This window comes from Cervus elaphus, chromosome 27, assembly GCF_910594005.1.
Source record: "Cervus elaphus chromosome 27, mCerEla1.1, whole genome shotgun sequence".
Classification (NCBI taxonomy): Eukaryota; Metazoa; Chordata; class Mammalia; order Artiodactyla; family Cervidae; genus Cervus; species Cervus elaphus.
This window is the reverse complement of record NC_057841.1, coordinates 51,148,726-51,167,160: the sequence shown is the minus strand read 5'-3', so window position 1 is coordinate 51,167,160 and position 18,435 is coordinate 51,148,726. Positions and strand designations below refer to the sequence as shown.

General features: G+C 53.9%; 1 protein-coding gene across 7 annotated transcripts in view; it reads right to left on the bottom strand.

Annotated features, from left to right (window-relative positions):
* Positions 1-18,435, bottom strand: part of CTIF (cap binding complex dependent translation initiation factor) — a 315,019-nt gene that overhangs the window by 5,488 nt on the left and 291,096 nt on the right. For 6 of the 7 annotated variants that reach the window (XM_043889185.1, XM_043889190.1, XM_043889187.1 and 3 more), the window contains exon 11: positions 329-382. In XM_043889185.1, the coding sequence (XP_043745120.1) occupies positions 329-382 (54 nt within the window). Of the gene's footprint in view, positions 1-328; positions 383-8,408; positions 8,522-18,435 lie in introns of all 7 variants that reach the window. The other variant, XR_006338151.1, reaches the window with a different exon arrangement.

Below are 18,435 nucleotides of genomic sequence, written 5' to 3'. Positions count from 1 at the left end.
TAACCCCCCTGCCACCAAAGCCAGGGGAGATACCCGGGGGCAGGGTATCACTTGGGATCTTCTAAGTCATTTATGTGCTGCACCTGGCTGAGAAGGAGGTGGTCTTGGGGGCAGAGGGAAGGTGAACGAGGCTAGTACCCCATCCTTCTCGCCAGAGAATCAGCGGTTCTATCCCCTGCAGTGGACGGAACCCTGAGTCCACTCGGGAAGTCGTCTCCCACTACCAGCCCCGGACTTGTGGACCCCTCCAATGGTCCTTGGGCCCCCCACACTGTTAAGCTGAGAGGGATGGGTCTGAGGTGAGAGAGGTCTAAGCCACACCACTTACCTCCATTGAGCAGCACAGGACGGCATCTTCCTTCACATCCTGAGATTGCAAGAGCTGGAAGAGAGGGGCAGAGAACAAGCACTGAGGGCGCTGTTTTGCTCCCAGCCCCCTGCAGCCTGGAACAAGCATCTCCTGGGGGTGCCAGGCCAGACAGACAGCCCACGAAGGCTGAAGGGCAGCAGGAGCACTGCTCCAGGAAGCAGTGATTTCTCTGATGGGACTGGAGCAGCCAGAGGACCGCCGTGGTCACAGAGCATGGATACTTCGGCCAGGTCAGAAGGCCTGCCTACAGGCCCTGGCACAGCAAGGCTACAGGAGGATTTGAAGGTGGCGGCAGGCGTGCTGGGGTCACTGGTTGTGAACAGCTGGTCAGCAAAAATGAAATTCGTGCAAAGATTTCCTGATCAGTGAGAGGGGCTCAGCTACAGTCTCAAGGTGCTCCTGGACCCCGGCTACCGGAGGACTTCCAGAAATCACAGTGCTCTTCCCTATGGGCCCGGCACCGTCAGCCTGCAAAACCACACACACCATTCCAGACTGGAACTGCTGGAATTGCTTCCTGACCAAGGCCATGGCCAGGCTGCTCAGCGCTGGGACTGGTCGCCCTTGATCCAGGCTCCCCTCTACCTGCCGCGCTGCATTCTCTCAATCTCTCTCTCTCTTTTTAAATTGAGCTAAAACTCAGTCACAGCAGGTTCACAATTTCTAAGCATACAATTCAGTGGCTTTTAGTAGGTTCACAAGGTTGCCCAACCATCACCACTAACTCGAGAACTTTTTCATGGTCTCCAAAAGAAACCCAAACCCATTAGCTGTCAGGCCTCTTCCCACCCCCATCCCCTGACAACCCCTAACGTCCTTCATCTCTATAAATTTACCTCTTCTGGATATTTTATGCAGTGGAATCATATACTATGTGTTCTTTTGTGATTCATTTCTTCCACTAACAATGCTTTTAGAGTATGTTGTAGCACGTGTCAGTTCTTCATTCCTTTTTGTGATTGGAAGATAGGACACTGTAGTGTATGTGTGTATGTGTGTATGGGTGTATGGGTGTATGTGATATTACACCACATTTTCTTTGTCCATCCATCAGTTGACCGACATTTAGGCTGTTTCTACTTCTTGGTTCTCGTGAACAACGCAGCTATGAACACTTGTGTATGAGCATTTGTGTGGACATGTGTTTCCATCCCTCTTAGGTCCGGACATTCATGGGAGTGGAATTGCTGGGTCATATGGTAATTCCATATTCAGCTTTCTGAGAACCTGACAAACTGTTGACAGTGGATGTGCTATTTTACACACCTTCCAGCAGGGTCTAGAGTTCTGATTTTTCCATATCCTCACCAATATTTGCTGTTTTCGGCCCCTTTCCCCATTTTTCCTTGAACCCCCAGTAAAAATCCCCTCCAGGCACAGCTTTACAGAAACTCTGTCATCTTCTTCTCCCTGAGCCCCATGGACCACTTCTTTGGCGGGTCCCTCTGCCGGTAATGCTTCTCCTCTCGGCCCTTAAACACATCTCTACCCCAACTCCACCACACTCACCATCCCATCCACCAGATCATCTAAGTGAGTTTTCCACCCGCTGGAACCCTCCATCGCCACACTTCACACCCTTCGAGGCCCGGGTCACGTACCGACCTTCCCTGGAGACTGTGCATCACCCCAGCATGGTGCCCACTCCTGCTTCTCACTCCCAAGCCTCCCGGCTCTCCCACCACTCCGCATCCCACACAAGGAGCAAGACATTTCCAAGGTGAACTGCGGCTTCCTGAGGGCAGGGCAGTGTGACGTTCATCTCGGCTGCCCTGTGACACCCAGCACAGCTCCTGGCAACAGCAGGGCTTCGCCAAATGTGGGTCAATGTGATTTATGCATTGTCTTTGTTTTAAAGGAAGGGGAGGAGAGTAAGCAGAGAGTACAAGAGGAAGGCACTTAGGGTCAGCTTCCTCGTCCACCGACGGAGCACTGGAGTCAAGGTTTCTGGTCTGGGGCACGACGTGGTCAAGAAGCGTGAAATGACACTCCACCTGGGGACTGTTCCCACTACAGGCTTGGAATCCAAACTCCGCACACCCACCTTCCCTTCCCCCTTCTCCTGTCACATCACAGCCATATGCACCCAGTGCAGGACCAACCCCAGCAGAGGACACAAGCATTCACATCAGGGGGCTGACGTTGCATTTACTAAAGGTCAAATGAGTCCCGGGGATGGCTCAGTGTGGGCTGCAGTGACCAGAGTCATTCTCAGGGACCAGACCTCCTTCCAGTGTGTCTCTGTGGAAGAACCGGGCAAGAACGGGTCCCACAGCAGACACGCCGAAAAGAAAATCATTTGGGGAGGAAGGAGCAGAGGTGGGTCTCACGCTGCTCAAAAGATGAGCCGGTGGAGAGCCAGGGACAATCTGGAAGGGTAACTGTGGGCCCCGCAGTGACAGTGGTGGACGGCCCTTGATGGGCATGCCTGCTGGCGCTCTGCTGACTCTGGGGTTTGTGCTCTTGCACCCAGGAATTCTCAGCCACCACCAATCCGCAGACCATCCTTCTTCACTTTACTCGGGGCTCAGCCCCGCCATGGCCTCATCCGCCAGGGATTCCCTGATCAGCTTGGTGTAAGTGACCCTGCCGTTCACCCCCTGGCTTACTTTGCTCCCTGGCACCTCTAACCCCTGACACATGACCTACTCCTTTGCCTGGCATCTCCCCCAGGAGAAGGCAGGCTCAGGAGGGCAGGGCCTATGTGGTCCACTCTCTCCCCAGCGTGGACACACAGCAAGCACTGGAAGCATTTATTAACACATGTGCCTTGAGTGGCAGGGACAAAACCCATCTGGCCGGGAGGGTCTGCAAGTGGGGAGGGACTAACTTGAGAGGCGGCCCCCGGGCAGCTGACCCCAGTACACGCCTTGAAACGGCAGCACTGAGCGGGACGTGGACACCCCCATCCCACAGACTTTTCCTGCCAGAGAGGACATGGCACGAAGTTATAATCACTACGTCTGCAAATATATAGTGTTTGCGGAAACAGAAGTTGGTAGAACTCTCTAGATGGCAATTTGGGGATAACTAGCCGGTAAAGAATCTGCCTGCAGTGCAGGAGACCCAGGTTTGATCCTTGGGTTGGGAAGATTCCCCTGGAGAAGGAAACGGCAACCCACTCCAGTATCCTTGCCTGGAAAATCTCATGGACAGAGGAGCCTGGAGGGCTGCAGTTGATGGGGTCGCAAAGAGTCAGGTACGACTGAGCGACTAACACTTACTTACTTAGACTTATCAACATGACAAGTGTAGAAACCCTCTGACCGGTGATACCACTTCCAGGAATTTATCCTACACATGCCCCACCCACATACGCTACATGAGCTGGATGGAAGGTTTTTTTAGTTTCACTTTTGCAAATAGCTTGAATGGCCACCAACAAGAGGACTGGTTCAATAATGATGTTTGGGGCTTCCCTAGTGGCCCAGTGGTGAAGAATCCGCCTGCCAGTGCAGGAGATGCAGGTTCTGTCCCTGGTCTGGGAAGACGCCACATGCTGTGGAGCAACGAAGCCCGTGTGCTGAAATACTGAGCCCAAGGGCTGCAGCTGCTGAAGCCTGCGCCCCCTTAAAGCCTGTGTCCCACAAGAGAAGCCACCGCAACGAGAAGCCCCTGCACTGCAACGAAGGACAGCCCCTGCTCACCGGGACTAGAGAAAAGCCCGCGCAGCAACCAAGATCCAGCACAGCCAAAACTGAATAAATTAAATAATAATTTTAAAAAATGATGTGTTTGCCCAGAGGAGTACTCTGAAGCACACAGCTGTCTTCCACTATGCGCCTCCCCCCTGCCACACACACACACTGGTGTCTGCTCCTGGAGTCTTCTTGCCTCCTAGGATTGCAGACCTTCATGGGGAGCCAAGGGACACTTTCAGTGAGACAGTGCCTGGGGGTCCTGGGGGTCACACTAGGAAGGGCCTCCCTCATCTAGAAAACCCAGGAGCCCAGAGTGAAGACCAGGAAGCAGGTACGGAGGCAGCTCACCTTGCGGCAGGTGTACCCGAGTCCGGCGTCCAACCCAGCCTGCTCTTGGGGAGCGGGCAGGGCTGGTTCCAGGACTCAGGGGGTCCTGTCTAGGACCGAATGGGGGTGGGGGGTGGGGGAAGGTTGGCCTAGCCCCATTTACTCTGCACGGAACACAAGGACAGATATTAAGAGAACTCTCTGAGGTTTGTTGGGACTTTGCCCTGATGGTAACTTTGCTCCCGCATAGGTTTCCCACAGTGCTTAGCAGGGAGAGAATCCTTAAGTTAAAAATGGCTGGGAGAAATCACAAGAAAGGGGGAAAGTGGGGTGTCTGGGGGGGTGGATGGGAACTCCCAGAGACACAGTGGGTGCTGGCAGCTGGCTGGGGATGAGGGGAGCTGGTAGAACTGGGAGCTTGTGGGAAGGAAGAAACAGTCCTGCTTTGGATGCACCGAGCATGTTGGCGAAGGGAACCGCAACCCACTCCAGTATTCTTGCCTGGAAAATTCCATGGACAGAGGAGCCTGGCGGGCTACGGTCCACACGGTTGCAAAGAGTTGGACATGACTGAGCGCAGCACAGCATGTTGGCTGACACCTAGGAGGTGCTCAGGCGTGCCTGTCATGGGGAATTGAGATGAACCTGGGCTCACGTTCGGTCCTGAGATCAGTTTCTTAGGAGTTCTGGGGCTTCGGGACATGGGAGATTAACAAGGGAAATACTAAGAGTTGGGGCCGGATGGGCACTGAGTGCTCTGAAATGGGGCTGTTTCTCCCTCCAAGTGGTCCTCTGACTTCTGGCTGCATGGACAGCCTCGTGGAGCCTCCACGTTCCTGCCAGTTGAGCACTTAGCCTGGACGAGCAAGCATCTCCTCTTTCCTTCTACGGCCCGAGGCCTGGCCGCCCTCCACCTGCTTCCGCGTGCAGGTTCAGAGCTGCAGAGTGGGCCCAGGGCTTCCTGTTCTTCCTTTCTGCCCCTCATTGCTGTGACTAGACCACATCCTTCCCTCTGCACACCCAGGCTCCCTCCCTGGGGGGCCCGGGGCTCCTGGCTGCCAGGGTTGGGGACAGACTCAGGGTAGGGGTGCTCGGGCAGGGCTGTGGGCGAGCTCTCACCCCAGAGCCTCTCCTCCAACCTTATCTTTCACTGGTGGCTTGGGAAAGTCTATGTTCAGCCAAGAATCACATCGAGTGACAGGCCCTCTCGCAAACGGCCTGCTGGGTTTTCTCAAGGAAGTGGGGGGAGGCCCCGGGGGCTTTCGCTGTACTTTTCCTCTGCAGTTGCTGAGATGCAGGGTTCGGGACCGGAATGGGTGCTGCAGACCACGTCTCGCTCTCCCTCAGACACTATCTCAGCCTCTTCTCAGCCAGTTTTTGGAGGGGGACCCTTGGAGCCTTTGAGTGGAAGGGCTGCAGAGAGGACATCCCCCCAGCCCAGCATCCCTCTGATAGGCTCCAGTGCCTCTGCGTGATCGATGGCTTCTCACGAAACCATCTTTCTTTCTTTTTTTAATATAATTTTGTTTCTTTATGTCTGTGATGGGCCTTGGTTGCTGCTCAGGCTTTTCTCTAGTTGCGGCGTGCAGAGGCCTCTCCCCATTTGCGGTGCACAGGCTTCTCCCTGCAGTGGCTTCTCTGGTTGGGGAACACGGACTCTGGGTGCACAGACTATGGCATATGGGCTCAGCAGTCGTGGTTCCCGGGCTCGAGATCACAGGCTCAGTAGCTGTGGTACACGGGCTAGTTGCTCTTAGGCACGTGGGATCTCCTCGGATCAGGGATCGAACCCATATCTCCGGCACTGGCAGGTGGATTCTGTACCCGTGAGCCACCCGGGAAGCCCCAAAGGACAGCTGGCTTTTAGATGAATGAATTGCTGCTGTACACTGAGGGGGCCAACTCTGTGGTCGATGAGTGTTCTATTAGGGATCTTCGGGAGACAATGCTTATTTGGCTCCCAAGACGAGTCTCAAAGAGTAGTGGCAACTCGAAGAGATCCTAGTCCACCCGAGTTCACAACAGCGTTATTCACAATAGGCAAGAGGTGGGAGCAACCCAAGAGTCCCTTGACACATGAATGGATAAACAAAATGTGGTCCATCCATATAATGGAGTGTTATTCAGCCTTAACAAGGAAGGAAATCCTATCACATGCTGTGATATGGACGAGCCTTGAAGACATTACACTGAGTGAAATAAGCCAGTCACAGAAGGACAAATATTATATAATGATAATATATATCATTATATATATAAGTCGCTCAGTCATGTCTGACTCTTTGCGAACCCATGGACTATATATATAATCCATGGAGTTCTCCAGGCCAGAATACTGGAGTGGGTAGCCTTTCCCTTCTTCAGGGGATCTTCCCAACCCAGGGATGGAACCCAGGTCTCCCGCATTGCAGGCGGATTCCTTACCAGCCGAGCCATCAGGGAAGCCCAAATATTGTAGGATTCACTTATATGAGGGACCTGGAACACATTCATAGAGATGGGAAGCAAAATGGTGGCGGCCAGGGGCTGGGGGAGAGGGAAGAGGGAGTTGGTGTCTAATGCACGGAGTTTCAGTTTTGCAAGATGAGAACATTCTGGAGATGCTGGTGGTGGCACCACAACGTAAATGCACTTAATGCCCCTGAACTGTACACTTACAAACGGCTAAAATGGTCAGCCTTACGTTCCTGGTGTTTAGTCGCTAAGTCACGCCCGACTCTTTTGCGACCCCATGGATTGTGGCCTACCAGCCTCCTCTGTCCATGGGATTCTCCAGGCAAGAATACTAGAGTGGGTTGCCATTTCCTTTTCCAGGGACTCTTTCTGACACAGGGATCGAATCTGCATCACCTGCATTGGCAGGGGGGTTCTTTACCACTGAGCCACCTGGGAAACCCATGTTCTTTTTTAACTATAATTTAAAAACGGCTTGAAAACTGAGGGCAGTGAGTAGGTAGGTACTCTTTGGTGGGTAGGCCATTCTCTGCCTGGACAAGACTGTCCCTTTGCCTTGCTATCGCTCACTGGAAGAAAATCTTTATGGATCGGAGGGGGCTGCCAACATGGGGGCTGAAGGCCCGGGGTGGGGGTGGGGGGGTCGGGGGAGCAGCGCCCACTCATCAATGTCTCTGGCAGAGAAAGGGGTGTGGGCGGGCCGGGGCAGGCAAACCACCCGCACCCTCCAACAGCGAAATGTGTTTCTTGGATGAGAATCCAAGGCAATTGTGCGAGCCCACACAGTGTTTGTTCGGAAGCTAATGCATTCCTGTCCTATTGTCTCCGCCGGAGACTTGTTGTGGGCACACCCATCATATCCTCCCTCGGGGAGAGGCCAAGGTGCTTAGAGTCAGGCTGTGGGAGGCCCCACAGCAAAGGGAGAAAGGCAGCCTGGTGAGAGCACTGCAGAGTACCCGGGGGAAGGTTCCCAGGGCAGGGCCACGCTGCCCAAGGCATGCCCAGGATGCAGCCAGGCCTGGGGTGCTACCCCATGGGGAAGGAGGGTGTGGATGGAGGGAGCCTGGGGCTGTCTTCCTGTGCAGGAGGAGAGCAAGCGCTGGTGATCAGAACTTCTTCCAGCCCACCCTGAACACGTCAGCTCACCCACAGCACAGTCCCAGCCTTAACAGAACAGACCCAAGTAGCCTAGTGCAGCCACACTAAAAGCTCAGCCAGACGCCGCCTGCAGGAGCCCCTCTTGACTCAAGGGTGGGCGGGGAGCAGCAACAGAGTGGCCAAAGAGAGAGGAGTTCAGAGCACATGTGATCGGCTGGTTTGCTGGGGGACAAACCCAGAGCTCTGATTGGTTGGCTAGGCCTACAGAAGTATGGTAGCAGGATACCCGGCAAGCCTGGAAGAAGTCTTGGGAAGAGGAGAGAGAAAAAGAAGAGGCCTGATTGGGAGGTACAGGTCTCCAGTGGCCGAGGAAGCACAGTGACAGGCATGCGCCTTGACAGTGGAGAGATGGGGGGAGGGACAAGAATGAGGCTGAGCTGGAGGAGACGGACGGCCCCGACGAGTGGCACGCGGTCTAGAATGGTGGCTGCGGTGAGCAGCTGCCCAGGGCCACCTACCTGCATCTCAGGAGCGCCCTCAGGTTTGCATTAGGGCATCTCTACCTTGTGCCTCTGCTGGACCTGGACTTGCATCTGTAGCTGAGTCTAGAGGACAGCTCCTGATAGTGACCCTGAATCATCAAGAAGAGCCTCAATTATGTCTGGGTCTCTTTGGGCAGGCAGGGAAGTAGATAATCTGTCCATAAAAATCTGTCATCAAAAAACATGCAGCAGGTTTGGAGTCAGAAGACCTGCTATTCACGAAGAGTAACCCCAGGCATGTCACTTAGTCACTCTGCACTTCAGTTTCCTCACTTGAGAATGGGGCTAATACTTGCCTAGAATTGTTTTGAGAGTCAGTTGAGATAAAGTATGTGAAAGAGTTCTGAAAAGGGCAAAGTGTGCTTCAAATGCAAGGTGTTATTATTGCTATTAAGTGTTTATCTTCATAAACATGTATCTTTCCTAAAGATCTTGACCCACTTTGTAATGTACCATCCCATTTGTCCCCGTGACATTCTTGCGGAAACATGGAATGGCCACAGGCCTCATTATCTCTGCTTAGTAGACAGAGACACTGAGGCTCAGTAGTTCTGTGGCTCACACAAGCCAGACAGACAGATAGCAAATCTGAGAAGAACTAGATAGATAGCAAATCTGAGAAGAACTAGAAGGTGCTTAGAAGCTCTGGGTCAGCATCCTCTTTCTTGGGGAATTATTTTAATTTCTCCCACAGTAGCTTATTCTTATTTTGCTGATTGGAGCTCATCCTTAATTTTGTTGACTGGTGATGATAATCAATCCATGTCTGCACAAAACTGACTTGATTTTACCTATTCTTTATTGGCATTGGCCACCATAGGTCCATTCATACATGCCCCCACCAAGGCATCCATCCTTTTATCCACTCACACATCATGTCTCCAACCTTCCACTCACTCACCCATCCTTTCATCCATCTACCCATCTACCCTCTCGCCCACCATCCAGCCAGCCAGCCAGCCAGCCATCCTTTGACAACATTTATGGAACACTTACAGTGTACTAAACACTATGTAAGTATCCAGGTAACAAGAATAAGACTTGTAACTTAGAGTCTAATAAGGGGAAGCAGAGAGCTCATGCCAGGTGTATGGGGTTGGAACATAGGATAGAATGGTGGTGGTGAAGAGCAGGCCAGGCGGATGGCATAAGCAGCAGCGCATGGCATCATGGCACACGCATAAAAGGGGAAAAAAAAGTGACCTAATGGAGTGCAGTGGTGAACAACAAGTATTTCAAGAGGCTAAAATATGTGATACCAGGGGGAGAGACAGCATAAGATGATAAAGGTGGCCAGGGCCACATCCTAAAGGGCTCAAGATGCCATGCTACTACTGGGTTTGGATTTTATCCTAAGGGATGGAGAGCCACTGAAAAGACTTTCAACTGGTGGGTAGGACCATGCTCTTTGCAGCGTGGAGAGCAGATGGGAGCTGGGGCAGTGGGAGACCCGGAGGCAAGGAGACCAGTGAGAAACATGGCGGCTTGAGCGAAGGCAGGAACAGAGGAAGGAGACAGGTTTAGGAGGCAGAAGTTAGGGAGAGGAAAAGGGCAATGCAGAAGACGGAGAAGGGGCAGATCAACTGAATCGACGACTGGTGCCACGGGTGACACTACGAAGGCAGGAAGAGTTGATTTCGGAAACCGGGAATGAGCTCGGGTTGAGAAATACTGAGTCCACAGTTCTTGGGGGTCATCAGAGAAGATAAGTAGTGGGAGACTGGCCGCCCGTGGTTGTCAGGCCATGGGTGTGAGTCAAGGCCCCGGGAGTGACCTGACCTGGGGAATGCCATGGAATAAGAAGAGACGAGGGGAAGAGCTCCGAACCAGAAGACTGCGACATGGAAACGGCGGCAGAGGAGGGGGAACCCCCAAGGAGGAAGAAGGTGGTCAGAGAGCTTGGCAGAGCAGGAAAAGAGTGACGTCACGGAAGCTGCGGGAGGGCTGAGAAGTCAAGGTCACTTCTCAACCGTGTCAAAGGCTCAGAGAGGTCCAGTGAGATGAACAATGAGCAGGGAGGGCCCCCTGGATTTGGTGATTAGGAGAGCTCGGGTGACCTCTGCCATGATGACTTCACGCAGGGAGGGGCGGGTGGAAGCCTGGGTAACGTGGGGCTGGAGAGGCAAAGCAAGGTCAAGAAGCGGAGACAGAAAGAGTGAACTTAGTAGACAGAGACACTGAGGCTCAGTAGTTCTGTGGCTCACACAAGCCAGACAGACAGATAGCAAATCTGAGAAGAACTAGATAGATAGCAAATCTGAGAAGAACTAGAAGGTGTTTCTTTTCTCTTCGGGGGTTTCTGTTCTCAGGGTCAAGGGCAACGGGCCGTACAGCAGGAGAGACTTGGACGGAGGCAGACGTGAGTGGGTACCGTGCAGGAGAGAGGAGAGAGTCGAGCATATAGGTTAGCCTTAAGTAACAGAAAGCCTGTCGTTCCTCTGAAATGGACAAGAGGTGCTAGTGTGGCTGTGGATCCAGGTACGCATATAAATGCTCACAGTGCTCAGCCTGTCTGGGCAACTAGGAAACAAGTGTTGGTTTACCTTCAATACTTATTATGGTCCTTCAGTGACGGCCTGCATTTCAGACGGGATAGGGGAATTGGTCCCGATCGTCCCTTTTCCTCTAGCCCAGTAAGAAGCCCCGGTGTGGCAGCTCTGGTCAGATGTCAAGGAAATTCATGGTTCTCAACTGGACTTCAGTCCAAGCTTGTGCCCTGTGGTCTGGCTGTCAGCCCTCCTAACTTAAGACGGGCAGGCGGGCAGGCACCCTAACTGCGGACGAGGCGCCCTGGAGGGAATAATTAACCTCCTTCCTGCAGAGCTTGCAAACCGCTCGTACAAAGTGGCCACAGTAAATGTCACATGGGGGAATGCTCCATCCCACAGCTGGCCCAGGGGATGGAAACGTAATCTGGGGCTCAGAGCAGACACAGAATCCTTCTGCAGACGCCAGAGCCAGAGGACGGGGCCATGGCTCCAGCAGCTCCTCTTGGGGGCCAAGCCCTGGCCGACGGCCCAGACAGGAGGCGACTTCTGTTCACGGAGTCCCTGCAGACGTGAGTTCCCAGGACCCCGCGTCAGGGCTTGAAACACCAAGGACGCTGGCCATGACTGCTATCAACACCTCCCAGCTTCTCCTTTAATGCCCTTGCCGTTCCTTCTAGAAGCCTTGTCTGTCCTCTTCTGTATTCACTGCCCTGATGTCCATGGATCTCTCCTGAAGGGTGAGCACAAAACACCCGAGGCAGCCCTGAGGTTTTCCCTTTCAAGAGGGGGCCTCTGGGGGCTGAATCATGTCTACAGGCCCTTAATCTGGCTCACATTTTTGGAGCGCTTACTCCAGATACCAAGCTCCATGCTTGTGCATGCTTTAAAATCCATTTTTATCTTTGTACCAGTTTGTCTGAGTTAAATAACACTATAACTGTGCTTCATCGCTTCAATCATGTCCGACTCTTTGCAACCCCATGGACCGCAGCCCGCCAGGCTCCTCTGTCCATGGGATTCTCCAGGCAAAAATACTGGAGTGGGGTTGCCATGCCCTCCTCCAGGGGATCTTCCTGATCCAGGGATCAAACCCATGTCTCCGGCATTGCAGGAGGATTCTTTATTGCTGAGCCACTGGGCAAACCCAAACAACATCGTAATTATCCTCACTTTATACCTGCAGGAACTGAGGCAGGGAGAGTGAACTGAAGTCCCCGTGAGCATGAGTAATGGAAACTGGCTTTGGAACCCAGGTCGAGTCCAAAGTCAAGGACGTAACAGCTGCCCCACGAGTAAGCCCCACATAAATGAGGCTAATGGGGAGAAGTCAGCAAAGGTGGGGTGACCACACACCCCAGTTTGCCAGGGATGATTCCAGTGTTCACCTCAAATAACTAGTAATAGTCCTTTAGCTTTCAAAAGTGCCCTGATTAGGATGATACATTATCATTAATAGCCCAGACAAGGGGATACTGAGGGGCTGGGAGCCCCCTGCTCCCCAGTCACTATCTGACCAGTCAGTACACCTCTACTGTTCTACCTCCTCCCCTGGTACCCAAGTGCTCATGCCTGTCTCTGGGGGTTCAGCAGGTGGGGGTGGGCAGAAGGGTCCCAAAGGTGACAAAGCAGCCCCGCTCTCAGTGACAGGGCGGTTATTACTGCCGATCAGGACACCTGCTGCAGTGCTTCACCTGGGCCTGTCAGGGCGAACTGCTTCCCAGGATGGGAGCCGGAACAGGACAGAATTATGGTAACACGAGCACCAACCTCCAGCTGAAGCACAAGCTGGAATCAAGACTGCTGGGAGAAACATCAACAACCTCAGATAGGCAGATGACACCACCCTTATGGCAGAAAGCGAAGAGGAACTAAAGAGCCTCTTGATGAAAGTGAAAGAGGAGAGTGAAAAAGGTGGCTTAAAACTCAACATTCAGAAAAACTAAGATCATGGCATCCGGTCCCATCACTTCATGGCAAACAGATGGGGAAACAATGGAAACAGTGAGAGACTTTATTTTCTTGGGCTCCAAAATTACTTCAGATGGCAACTGCAGTCATGAAATTAAAAGATGCTTGCTCCTTGGAAGAAAAGCTATGATCAACCTAGACAGCATGTTAAAAAGCAGAGACATTACTTTGCCGACAAAGTGCTGTATAGCCAAAGCTATGGTTTTTCTAGTAGTCATGTACGATGTGAGATTTGGACCATAAAGAAAACTGAGTGCCAAAGAATTGATGCTTTTGAACTGTGGTGTTGGAGAAGACTCTTGAGAATCTCTTGGACTGCAAGGAGATCAAACCAGTCCATCCGAAAGGAAATCACTTCTGAATATTCATTGGAAGGACTGATGTTGAAGCTGAAGCTCCAATACTTTGGCCACCTGATACTAAGAACTGACTCATTAGAAAAGACCCTGATGCTGGGAAAGATTGAAGGCGGGAGGAGAAGGGGACGACACAAGATGAGATGGTTGGATGGCATTACTGACTCGATGGACAAGAGTTTGAACAAGCTCCGGGAGTTGGTGCTGCAGTCCATGGGGTTGCAAAGAGCAGGACGCGACTGAGCAGCTGAACTGAACTGAGCACCACCCACTGCTCCTTGCCGGCGGTCCCTGGGGAAGGTGGTTGAAGGGGAGGCAGATGGAAATAAAGCTGTGCTCCAAGCTCCCTCTGGGGGCGCCTGGCCAGGAGAGCAGGCCTGGAGGCACTGGGGGCACCTGGGGCCATCACCCCACTACAGCACCCTCTGGACGCTCCTCTGAAGGAATGACTGCATTTTGCGTCTGACTCAGCATCTGATGGCTTTCTGAGATGGGGCGGGGAGGGGGGCGGTGGGAGTGGGGGCATGGTGGTTTAGGCTGGCTGGAGGCCAGGGCTGAGGCCCCGGGCAGTGAGCAGACACCCCTCACGGGGCCAGCCTCTGAACTCACAGGTCTCTCCTGGCGCCCACCAGCCGGGGTCCCCCCGGCTGATGCAGGAGAGGGCAGGGAAGGGGAGGGCAGCCCCAGCAGCTAGTCTGCTCTGAGCCAGCTGTCCCCAAGCCCCTGGCCCCAGGCCTTAGCTCCCCGCCGCTCCCCCCACCACAACCTCCTCCCACCTGAGGCCTGGACTTGACCTTGCTGGCTTTGAGGGGAGGGTGTGATAAGCGTCTTGGTGGAGGGAACTAGCTGCCTGCAAAGGCATTTTCCGCTCTCTAAAGTAAACAATCAAACAGGAAATTAATCGAGAAACCCACATCAACGGAAGGTTCAGGTTGTGATTTTCACAGCCCCAGAGCCAGGAAATTCAAAGTTATAGTTCCCATAGCAACTTGCTTGTAGAATGGGCCCCAGCCGCTGGGCTGGAACGAGACCTTGAGGGGTCAACTAGGCCAGCCCCCTGCCTCCAGGAAGTGCAGGCCAACAGAAAGTCTGAATATGCTGGGGTGAGACTGTTCTTCTGAGGCTCAGCAGCGGGCCTGGGACAGAGTTAGGAGCGGCAGGGCCGGGGCTCTATGTTCAGCTCTCCTGAGCCTTGTAAACTGTGGGATCAGCGGACATCCCAGTTCTTCAGCCCTCTATATTCCAATTATCATTCCTGTATCCCAATATTCTGTGAACTGGGAGTAAATACCCATGCCTGCAAGATGTTAGAAGCGAGGGGCTGTGTGGTACACGGTTCTTCTTATGTCTCCCACCCCTTGTTCTACTTGGTCCCACAACGACCCCCGTCTCTTATCCCAATTGCCCCTGGACCTAGTGGTTGACCTTTGCCTGCCCGCCGCCCCTCCCCCCACCCCCAACTGGGCTGATTTTCCTCCAAGAAAGATATCAATATATATATAGCTGCTTCGCTGCACTGTACCCTAGAAACTAACATAACGATGTAAAAGCAACTAGACTCCAATAAAAATCAATTGGAAGAAAAGATCTGCAATAGTGCATGGGGGGAAAAAAAAGAGATGGATCCCAGCTTATTGACAGGGCCAGGAGATGTCAGACAGCCTCCAGGGTGGCATCATTTTTTGGTTGTTCTCGTCTCTTCGACCTGCCCCTCCAACCCCCTTCTGGACCCACGACATAAAATAAGCTCAACGCACACTGACAAATGGGTGGCCTGAAGGAGCCAGTGGCGAGCCCTCCCCCTTCAAGGGGGGCTGTGGGGGGTGTGCGTCTTGGGTGGGGTTTTCTTTTGTGTGACTAGTGAGGAGTCCCGCCTGGCAGGAAAGGAGATAAGGGCGGTGGAGCTCAACCGAGAAGGAAACAGTCTGGAATCCTTCCCCGAGAGTCACCCTGCCTTCCCACCCGACATGGCCACAACAGCCTGCCGGCCGGCCGCCTGACCAGCACAGCTCTGCAGCCCCGAGGCAGGAGCAGGCGTTCCTGGGCACTGGGCCCCGGCAGAGGGTGCCCGGCTCGCCCGCCCGCCCGCCTGGCCCTGGAGCCGGGCCGTGAATTGAGCAAAGCGGTGGAAAGAGAAGTGGCGCCTGCTGGAAAGCAGACAGAGCGGCTCCTGGATTTCCTAACAGGCCCAGCCGCGTGCCAGGGCCGACGGGCCAGCTCAGAGCGCCTGCCCGGCCTCGCTTGCGCAACAGGCCTTCCTCCCCTGGGTGAGCTTTCCTGGGTGGCCGAGCCGCTATCGAGCCACCCGCGTCCCTGAGGGAGTCTGCCCCTCACACCCACCGCCTTCCCGCCCTCTCTGGGGTGTAAGCACATCAGAACATGCTGGGCCCTTTGGGAAGACGGGAGGCCTCCTGGGGGTGCAAGATGTTTCCTTTTAAAGAAGCCAAAGAAATAGTAATCAGAAAGAAGTGATAGGGAGGCAGGAATGGACGGAGGGCTGACTTCTCTGCAGGCTCAGAGGGGACCAGGCGGGGGGCACAGAGGTTAACCTCCTGGTTTCCGAGCAACGGGTGCCCTGTTCACAGAGCCCAGGGGTGCAGCCCTGCTCACTGGTGGGCACACGGTCATCTGAAGGCCAGGCCAAGCCACCTTGGCGTGAGCCTGGGAAGAAGCTTCTCAGAAGCTCTTCATGACATGCCCAAGTCAACCAGAGGCCTCTGCTCCCAATTCCAGATGTGGCAGGGGGTGTGAGTGAGGGAGGGCACCAGAAACCAGAGGGGGACCTTGAGGAGCCAGGAGCCAGGCACACTGGCCTCTTACTCTGTCCCCAGGGACGGAATGCTGAAGAAGCCCTTGCTTAGACCATGTCCTCTTCAGCGCCATCATCTTGGCCTGCCCTACAAAGAATAAAAGCCGGGTTCCAGACAGAGGTGCCAGTCTTCCCAGGGTGGTAGAGGTGGATGGAGTTTGAAGACACACTGCAGAAGCTGGGCAGGGGGGTCTGCATTGGGTGAAGGAGATTAGCTGGTTCTGTGGTGGGTTTGGGTGCAAGGTGGTAACCAAGAACCCACTGGGCAGGGACAGCTGGGCCAATTAAGCTGAGAAAAACATGGCTCTGCTCCAGCATGATGAGCGTCTGCACTCCGAGCAGCAGCCACCCAAACGGAGGGGCAGACCGCTCTGGGCTGAGAAAGGGGCCAAGGCTGCTTGGGGACAGCAGAAGTGCTCACCGCCAAGTGCAAGGTTGGAGATGAAAGTATTTAACGGGCACCTGGGAGGTGGCTTGGGTTTCGAGCCTTGCCCTTAGCAGAGTACACATTTTCATAATAGGTGACTCTTTCTAAATTGAGATGATCTCTTTGGGTGAGTGAGCATGCGAATCCATGATCTGTGTTACCCATGCATCGTTACCTGGTCCAACAGACTGTGAGGGATAAAGGGCTCAGCCCACTGCTACTTCCTCCCCAGGGGCCCTTCCTGCCTCGCCCCCCTCGCGCCGCCCCCCCCCCCCCCGCCCCCACAGACCTCCGGTCCAGCCAAAGCCATCTATGAACACATCTGGTCCTTATCTGCCTCTGGCCTTTGCTCCTCACTGACTCAGCTGGGTCCACCTTCTCTCCCCTTGGCTCTGGTTACTGGATCCCTCAAGATGGGCTGAGAGATGTGCCTCCCCCTAGAAACCTTCTTTGACCTCTTTTCCCAACATCCCTGGAGGGAGAAGCCTTAAGACTCACAGCCCGGGGGCAGTTATTTGGTTCTGCCCAGTTCTACATGGAGTCTAGAGTCTACCTAGACTATTTCTTGCTCACATGGGAACTTGCACCCAGCGGGCCCTCTCAGGAAACCCGTGCATTGGGTTTGAAGGAAAGCATGCGTTGGCTGGGGCCAAGTCACTCAGAAGAGCCTCTCTATTCCCTGGACACAGCCCCACCAGTGACACACAGGTCTGAAGGGACAGAACATCATTCACTCATTCATTCAGCAAGGAACATGAATCCTGTCCTCACTCGTAGACCTACTAATCTAATAAAGAAGACAGACTTTACACAAGTGGACCAGTGATGGCAGCTGGGCCTGTAAAGTGAGACTGCCTGAGTTCTAATCCTGACTCCATCACCTGCTACATATGTTGCACAGGTAACTTTTCTGCATCTCGGTTTCCTCATCTGGAAAGTGTGTGTGTCGGGGTGGGGGGTGGGTAGCACTAAATGAGATAATCTATGAGACGTATTTAGAGCATATCTGGCTTCATCAGCGGCAGCTCTCAGTTCTGCTCAGAACTAAGGGTGGTGCGGGGGTGGGTGGTAGAAAGGACCATTTTCATCTGTGTGGGGAGAAGCCCGGAAGAGGCTTCCTGGGGGAGCTCTAAACTGACATTCTGAGGTGGAGCTGGGGAAAGAGTGGGATCAGGAGCCGGGGGGAGGGAAGAACGTTCCAGGCAGTGACCCCCGAGAGTCCCGTCAGTCTGGAGACCACAGAGAGGGCGCTGAGCCTGGGGAAGAAGGCTGGTGGGGCAATTCCGGTGAAAGGTGACTGAGACAGAGAAGAGGGAGAAAAGAACTTTGCAAGAGCTGCCGCCCGCAGTCCCTGGGAACTGACGGGGTGGCGGCCGGTCGGGGACGTCCTTGAGTCTTCGGGCCAAAGGGGAATGTCCAGTGGAGGCACCCAGGCCTGGAGATGTGCATCTAGAGTCTGTGCAGGTCAGGGGTGAGTGCTGCAGGTGCCCTGAGCATCTGCCTGTGGCCACAAGCTTCCAGGCCTTCGTCAGGGGTCTCACTCACGGTCCACCACTAGCCGTGTTGCCTGTCCTTTAGTTAATCCCAAAGGACATCAACTTCTCCACGCTTCTGGCTAAGAGGCCATCAAATGAACTTCTGGAGAAGAACTTAAGGATGAACACACTTCCCTTGGCGAGGGCTCCCACACTAAACTCAAGGTGATACACGTATCTGGAGCCAGCCTACATGTGCGTATCTACACACTCACCCACAAACATATTATCCATCTACACGCATTATGTGAAGTATGACGAGAAAGATTAGTTTCAGGGGGACATAAAAAAGAAAGCCAATCCTGTTCCTCTTTCCTTCTAGCATCTGTGAGAGTACCTGCCACCTATGCAAGGACCCAGGTGAGACATTCTCCAGGTGGGGCTGAGCCCGGAGTCTCATCCGGGCCTGGGCAGCCTAG